This window comes from Zea mays, chromosome 9, assembly GCF_902167145.1.
Source record: "Zea mays cultivar B73 chromosome 9, Zm-B73-REFERENCE-NAM-5.0, whole genome shotgun sequence".
Classification (NCBI taxonomy): Eukaryota; Viridiplantae; Streptophyta; class Magnoliopsida; order Poales; family Poaceae; genus Zea; species Zea mays.
The window spans coordinates 82,191,954-82,200,093 of NC_050104.1; the positions used below are offsets into that span (position 1 = coordinate 82,191,954).

Below are 8,140 nucleotides of genomic sequence, written 5' to 3' on the forward strand. Positions count from 1 at the left end.
TTTATGTAGATTAGATGATATTAAGTCGGTTTAAATTCGTAGCAAGTCGAAATTCATCTCAATCCATTCCAATACACATCAATCCACATGGAATTGAAATAATCGAACAAGGCCTAAAATGGTTCAATTCCCTGATCCGCATCAGTATAGAGTATTGCCACAACTTCTCTAGTGTCAAATGACTAGAGACATTGTTTTCCAATCATGTTGCTGCTCATGCCCATCTGATTGGTTGCCCATCATATGCGTTGACTTTGTCTTAGCTTATGTTTAGTTGCATACACACGATAAACATATGTTGCATGAGCGGATACAAAATAATCCATTTTAAGACGGTTTGGCTGATCGAATCCGTCGTATCTGGCCCACCATGGCCGCACGAGCCCGGGCGCCAACATACAACCATCCAATCAAGCGGTATATGGCTGTATTGCAACGCATGACGCATCTGGTTCCCTAGATGTGGATCCACGTCAGAAATTAGGTCAACAATTCAAAAACAAATTTGTTGACAATAAAAGTCATCATGCTATTTCAAGCCTAGGATCATAGGATGGGCCCTTCTTACTATTTCAAGCCTAGGACGGGCCCTACACATTGGGCCAGTTCGTCATCATGCTGGATTGTTATATTAACCCGGCCTGTACGTCGTCAGTGACGAGGGGCCAGCGAATATAGTCCAAATGTTTTCTTCATATTACAGCCCAAAACAAAAGCCCATAACTTTATCAATGAACCAGGCCCAAGTGAAAGTCGAGACCCCCCTGTCTCTAGGGTTTCCCTCTTTTAATTCCCCCGCCGCCGCCCCTCGCCACGCTCCGCCAGCCGCTGCCACTCGCCACGTTCCACCAGCCGGCGCCCCTTTTCCTTCTCACTCCGCTGGCGCCGGCGCCGCCTTATCCATGGTGAGCATCTGGTCTCTCCCGTCATCACGCTTAGCTGCTCCTCAGTTACTGTATATGGACCTAACCCTTATGCGCTTCTCTGTGTGCGTGTCTTTTCTTTCGCAGGCGTCGGAGAAGAAGCAATCCAACCCGATGAGGGAGATCAAGGTGCAGAAGCTGGTGCTCAACATCTCCGTCGGAGAGAGTGGGGATCGCCTCACCCGCGCCGCCAAGGTTCGTGCCTGTTCTTGCGCCTCAGATTTTTGCAAAAAAAAAAAAACAGTTTATTGTTTTTTATCCTTGTTATAGCCGTCCGGTTTCCATCGTTGGTAGATGTAATCTCATGCGCCCTTCATAGGTAGCTTCTGCTACTCGTTTAGTATGGTTTGTTCGGATTGTGTGTAACCAGGATAATATTTTTTATAACGGAAGAATGTAGTTCCATGGAAAGAGTTTGAAATTCAGTCTGGTCTCCGTATTGTGCAACAATTCCTTAACGGATTGCAGCTGGCAGATGACGTCTCTTATAGTTGTAGGCTTGTAGGATCACTTTGTGTAGTCATTTCTGATGTCGATCACTGACAACAGAATGAGAATTCGAAGCTTAATGGTAACTGTGTAATAAAGAAACTTGAGCTATTAATGTCATTTATCATTACAGTGCCTTTTCTAGTACATCGAAACTCATGCAAATGACCTCAACCATGTTGTTTTGGTGGCTGTAGCTACTCATTTACTGCTTAGTATTGTAAATCATACTATTTTGAACTCTAACTATGCTGTAAACTGCTTAATAGTTGATTACTTCTATGGACCCCTTTAAATTTACCATAAGCATATCAGTAAGTCCATGGTTGCATCCATGCTTGCAGGTCCTGGAGCAACTGAGTGGCCAGTCACCAGTGTTCTCTAAGGGTATATTTGCTTGTTTTATATTAGTGTTTTCTTCTCTGCTTCCTAACACCGATGAGTTTCTTTTGTTTAATATTTTGTGGTTTTCTGATTCTTCAGCTAGGTACACTGTCCGTTCCTTTGGTATCAGGCGTAATGAGAAGATTGCCTGCTATGTTACTGTAAGGGGTGAGAAGGCAATGCAGCTTCTGGAGAGTGGACTTAAGGTCAAGGAATATGAACTGCTAAGGAGGAACTTCAGTGACACAGGGTGCTTTGGTTTCGGAATCCAGGAGCACATTGATCTTGGCATCAAGTAAGACTCTTCAGTGTGTCCTGTTTCTGACTCACTGAAACTTAGGTCTATAATTATGTTAATACAAAATTGAGCAGCATTTAGCTATCATTTCTTGGGACGGAGATGTTAATCATGTTTCCGTTGGATATGCATTGTTTTATTTTGCATAAATCTATTTCTTGTTTGTTTACTCTTTGTAACTTGAAGACTTAACCAAGGATTTTATTGGAAGCAAGGAGGATAGGCCTAATATCTTGGGACTTGAAGGAATGTTAGTTCATGTTCCTCCCATTCTGAAAAGAACAAGTCTCATCTTTTCCTAACATAAAATTTCTGAGTTAATTAATTTTCTTTGGTTTTAATTATTTTTTGCTGCTTATTAACCCTTGCATTTCATTTCTGTAATAGAACACGCCTATTCTTTTCCTGTTCTGGTGGGCCAATGACTTGAATTAATTGTCCGTACCATCTGAAGGCTAGCAGTTGCTTGCCTATTGCTGCACTTTATCTCTGAGGCCTAAGTTCTTTGCCTTTTAGCTTCCTCGTTGGAATGATTTTTGGTACTTTATCTGACAACAAAGCCAAAACTACAATATAAAAGTGACCATCTAGCTTTCATCTTTTCACTGCTGTGCTAAACATGTTTTCAATTGGATTGGAAGAGGCTATGATCAGTCACTTCTGACCTGAAGGGATGTTAGTTGTTTTCCTTCCATTATGAAATGATTAACAAAACCATCATTGGCTCGATTAAATTTCTTTGGTTTCAATTATTTTTCGCTGCTTATTAACCTATGCAATTCATTTCTGTAATACAACACGACTATTCTTTTTCTGTTCTATTGGGCCAATGACTTGAATTAATTGTCCGTACCATCTGAAGGCTAGCAGTTGCTTGTCTATTGCTGCACTTATCTCTGAGGCCTAAGTCCTTTGCTTTTTGGCTTCTTTGTTTGGAATGATTTTTGGTATTTTATCTGACAACGAAGTAAACTATAATATAAAAGTGGCCCTCTAGCTTTCATCTTTTAACTATGGTACAAATCATGTTTTGCATTTATATGCATTGCTTGTTCTAATGCGAATACTTAAACCCAATGGTTCAATTGGATTGGAAGAGGCTAGGCTCAGTCACTTCTGACCAGAAGGCATGTTAGTTGTTTTCCTTCCATTATGAAAGGATTAGCAAAACCATGTTTGAGTCGATTAAATTTCTTTGGTTTCAATTATTTTTTGCTGCTTATAACTTGTACAATTCATTTCTGTAATAGATCACGACTATTCTTTTCCTGTTCTTTCGGGCCAATGACTTGAATTAATTGTCCGTACCATCTGAAGGCTAGCAGTTGCTTGTCTATTGCTGCAATTATCTCTGAGGCCTAAGTCCTTTGCTTTTTAGCTTCTTTGTTTGGAATGATTTTTGGTATTTTATCTGATAATGAAGTAAACTATGATATAAAAGTGACCCTCTAGCTATCATCTTTTAACTATGGTACTAATCATGTTTTGCATTTATATGCATTGCTTGTTCTAAAGCGAATACTTAAACTCAATGGTTCAATTGGATTGGAAGAGGCTAGGCTCAGACGCTCAGTCACTTCTGACCAGAAGGGATGTTAGTTGTTTTCCTTCCATTATGAAAGGATTAGCAAAACCATCTTTGAGTCGATTAAATTTCTTTGGTTTCAATTAATTTTTGCTGCTTATAATCTGTCCAATTCATTTCTGTAATTGAACACGACTATTCTTTTCCTGTTCTTTTGGGCCAATGACTTGAATTAATTGTCCGTACCATCTGAAGGCTAGCAGTTGCTTGTCTATTGCTGCACTTATCTCTGAGGCCTAAGTCCTTTGCTTTTTAGCTTCTTTGTTTGGAATGATTTTTTGGTATTTTTTCTGATAACGAAGTAAACTATAATATAAAAGTGACCCTCTAGCTTTCATCTTTTAACTATGGTACAAATCATGTTTTGCATTTATATGCATTGCTTGTTCTAATGCGAATAATTGAACCCAATGGTTCAATTGGATTGGAAGAGGCTAGGCTCAGTCATTTCTGACCAGAAGGGATGTTAGTTGTTTTCCTTCCATTATGAAAGGATTATCAAAACCATCTTGAGTCGATTAAATTTCTTTGGTTTCAATTATTTTTTGCTGCTTATAACCTGTCCAATTCATTTCTGTTCTTTTCCTGTTCTTTTGGGCCAATGACTTGAATTAATTGTCCGTACCATCTGAAGGCAAGCAGTTGCTTGTCTATTGCTGCACTTATCTCTGAGGCCTAAGTCCTTTGCTTTTTAGCTTCTTTGTTTGGAACGATTTTTGGTATTTTATCTGATAACGAAGTAAACTATAATATAAAAGTGACCCTCTAGCTTTCATCTTTTAACTACGGTACTAATCATGTTTTGCATTTATATGCATTGCTTGTTCTAATGCGAATACTTAAACCCAATGGTTCAATTGGATTGAAAGACGTAGATGCTACGTAGGCTCAGTCACGTTAGATCAGAAGGGATGTTAGTTGTTTTCCTTGCATTATGAAAGGTTTAGAGCTCACCTTCACTGACTAACTAAAGAAGCCTTGAGTTGATTTAGTCCATATAATATATTTCTGTTCCTATTCTTTTCTTGCTCTGTTGGGCCAATGACTTGAGTTAATTGTCCGTACCATCTGAAGCCTAGCAATTGCTGGTATACTGATGCACTTTATATCTGAGGCCTAAGTACTCCGCTTTTAGGTTTGTTGTTGGTGGTAAATTTCTCGTTTTCAAAATTTGCATGCTGATTATGAACCAACTTAAATTTTGTAACTGAAAACCCGTATTCTTTTCCTCTTCTGCTAGGCCAGTGACTTGAATTAATTGTCCGTACCATCTGAGGCCAAGCAGCAGCTGGTCTACTGATGCAATTTTCTCTGAGGCCTAAGTACTTGTTTTTTAGCTTCTTTCCTGGAGTTATCTTTGGCATTTCCCTCCTTTAATTTTTAATTTAGTTGTTTTCTTGTTTGACTATATTATTTCTGGTCCAGTCAGCATTTCACGCTGTTGAACAATACAGTATGGTCCACACTTTGTTTTTCTGGAAACTGTTTGATGTTGATTTACATTGAATTCTGAACAACGGCATTTTTTACTGGTCAAATGGTGATCATTATCTGATACGTGTACGTATATATATCATTCATGTTTTGTTTGACTGGTGAAATGGTGATCATTATCTGATACTTCTATATATCTTTCATGTTTTGTTTGAAAACTGTTTGCAGATGTCTATACAATAGCATTTCCATCATGAATAATAAAGAATTTATCCTGTTCATTATTGTTGGTTCATGTAAATTAGCATACAGATTGCTTTGTCAATCATGGCTTCGTTCCTATTTGGCCTCAGGTATGATCCTTCAACCGGTATCTACGGAATGGATTTCTACGTCGTCCTTGAGCGCGCTGGGTACCGTGTCGCCCGACGCCGAAGGTGCAAGTCCCGTGTTGGGATCCAGCACAGGGTGACCAAGGAGGATGCTATGAAATGGTTCCAGGTCAAGTACGAGGGTGTCATCCTCAACAAGGCTCAGGGCAACACTTCTTAGGGACGCACATGTTACAGCCCAGCCGTTAGACATGTTTACCAGTAGCAACAGAGTTTTCACCTCTACTGAAGTTTTGTCGATCTCGGATGATATTATTTGCCAAGACTGTTTGGACAGAGGAGCTTATGATCTCTATACTTTGAAAGCTGAATGCGCCGATTCATTTGGTTCTGCAATGTGCTTCGTTCGATCTACTACTAGTTAGGACTGGGCGTTGTGTTTACCCGAAATTTCAGGTCGGGTTTTTTTGGGTATTTTATATTTTGGGTTTTCAACAGAGAACCCGTACTCGTATCCAAAATTTCGGGTACCTGCAAATTCAGGTTTAGGTAAAATTTGGGTACTCGCTATTATAAATTATACACAAGAGTACATGACAGGTCGATAGAAAACAAAGTCATAAATCAAGACTTATCAGCTATTATTACAAAATCAAGACAAAATGCCATGTATTCACTGTTCCATAGTATCAGAGGGCTAGGGCTGGGCATTTGGTCTATTAGGATAATTCGGTTTGGTATATTCGGGTTTGTGATATTTTGTGTTCTGGAAAATGAGAACCAAAATTTCAAAAATATTTTAGGAACCGAACCTGAATAGACTCACAATTTTGGTTTGATCTATTCAGTCCATCGGATAGACCCGAATTGTAAAGAGACTAGTATATTTTGTTAAAATATATACAATAAATAATTAATTGAAATTACTATTATTACAACAAGTGACTATAAAAATTAGCATACAAAGATATATATACTATCGTTAAGATGATATCATTATTTCTAGCTAATAATTTCATAAATCATATAATAATATTATCACATATTAAGAGCTTTTTTATATTTCGGTTATTCGGTATATTCGGGTTTTAAAGGTTAAGAACCGAACTCATACCCGAAATATAGCACATATAGGAACCGAACCGAACTGAACCTGAATAGACTCCGAACCCGAAAACCCGAATAAACGGATAATTCGGTCTATTTGGATTCGGTTTTAAAATGTCCACCCCTACAGAGGGCTGTAGTTTCGGGTTTTTCCACATTCACATGACATTATAACTACCGCAACGCACACAAGAAGACAGAGACAAAGTAGTCATTGCTTCACACGCATAACAACAGACACATGATTTGTCATATATTTAGTTAAATTTGAGATTAATTGACTCGTAATCAAATGCATTTCTTTTGGAATATAGAGGTTACTTCTCTACCACGTGTGCACTGTTGAACGAGGTGTGGAAGACTGCTGGACTGGCCCGGTCACGGCTTCTCGTGCGCGACAGCTATCCATTGCTGCTGGCTAGCTAAGACTGTCTTCAACGGACGCCGCTTCCCTCCCCCTCCCTTATTACTGTAGCCCATATAGGGGCTACAGTACGCCCCCTTCCCCTTCACCGTGTGCCTCTTCCTCCTCCTCTCTCCTCCTGATTCCTTCTCTCTCCCGCTAAATGGATGGGCACGCTACGGCGCTTGCCTCCCCCGCAGCCGGTTGCTTCCGAGACAAGCGCGCGCGCTCGGAATACTCCGACGAGGGAGCTCCAAGCGATCCTAGGGCGACCGAACCGCCGCCGGAGAAGGTTGCCGTGGATCCGCCCTCGGCCGCGATTCCTTTCTCTTGGTCCGGGCGGCGAGCAGCAGAGGTCGTCGTCCACGCGGATCCACCGGCCAGCTTCGCGGAGCGGCGACCCGGCCAATCCGTGCGAAGACGCCGCCGCCGGTCTTCTCTGTCCGCCGGTTCGTCGTCTGCGGGGTGGAGGTCAAAGAGAGTTCATCGATTCGCCCACAGATCTACGCTCAGCCGATCTGCGTCATTCGAACTTGAAGGTCAAAGGTACGTCAGCCGCTTCTCCAAGTTCTACACCTGGGATTCAATCCGTGTCCCAAAAAAACCTACCTTGGATAAGCAGTAGGGTTTAGATGTAGTTCACTTGTTTAAGTAGATCCATTTATTTGTTCATGGCCAACTTTGACAGTTAGGGTTAACGTTAACTCGGTTGTCCGAATCGCCTATTGTTAGCCTATAAAGGTTAACTAATCCGTCGTTATCATGTACACCATGTAACCTACTTTTAGTTTTGGATCATAGGATACACCATGAAGACTTTTGTCTGATTTCCATATTCCTCATCGTCGTGTGCTCAATTTTGTGTATCCACCAAAGTGTCGCATGTGAATTAATTTGCACTCATGTTGTTTGTATGTTGTTTGCTCAATGTTGCTGGTACACAAACGAATGTTCATCTTCCTATGCGAACAACTAAGTACCAATTACCGTTTAATTCCCCATCAGAACCCCTTGTTTCTTGCATATCCATTTCTTTGAATTGGAGTAAGTAACTCTGTCTATGAATTCGACTCAGTTAACCTACAATTTCGAGTAGTCTTTCCTTACATGACTAACCATTGCATGCAACTGACGAAACCTTTACTTATTATGCAGCTTGAAAAATTTATTTCATTATTTGACGTC

The 8,140-nt window shown here is 40.4% G+C and overlaps 1 protein-coding gene and 3 non-coding genes across 4 annotated transcripts; all 4 read left to right on the forward strand.

Annotated features, from left to right (window-relative positions):
• Positions 1–755: 755 nt before the first annotated feature.
• Positions 756–5,841, forward strand: LOC100282010 (60S ribosomal protein L11-1). The gene is made up of 5 exons (NM_001154923.2): positions 756–905; positions 1,011–1,118; positions 1,757–1,799; positions 1,896–2,091; positions 5,467–5,841. The coding sequence occupies exons 1-5, from the start codon at positions 903–905 to the stop codon at positions 5,663–5,665; spliced, it is 549 nt and encodes a 182-aa protein (NP_001148395.1). The 5' UTR covers positions 756–902; the 3' UTR covers positions 5,666–5,841.
• On the forward strand, positions 2,919–2,999 carry LOC111590219 (small nucleolar RNA snoR117). Its single transcript, XR_004852929.1, has one exon. It is a non-coding gene; the product is annotated as a small nucleolar RNA snoR117 (small nucleolar RNA).
• Positions 3,837–3,917, forward strand: LOC111590220 (small nucleolar RNA snoR117). Its single transcript, XR_004852930.1, has one exon. It is a non-coding gene; the product is annotated as a small nucleolar RNA snoR117 (small nucleolar RNA).
• LOC111590218 (small nucleolar RNA snoR117) lies at positions 4,919–4,999 on the forward strand. Its single transcript, XR_004852928.1, has one exon. It is a non-coding gene; the product is annotated as a small nucleolar RNA snoR117 (small nucleolar RNA).
• Positions 5,842–8,140: the final 2,299 nt, after the last annotated feature.

Bases quoted from the DNA above. Each gene is read 5' to 3' on its own strand.
- LOC100282010 (NM_001154923.2), top strand. The intron at 1,800-1,895 runs GTATATTTGCTT...CTGATTCTTCAG, and splicing joins GTCACCAGTGTTCTCTAAGG to CTAGGTACACTGTCCGTTCC. The intron at 2,092-5,466 runs GTAAGACTCTTC...ATTTGGCCTCAG, and splicing joins CACATTGATCTTGGCATCAA to GTATGATCCTTCAACCGGTA.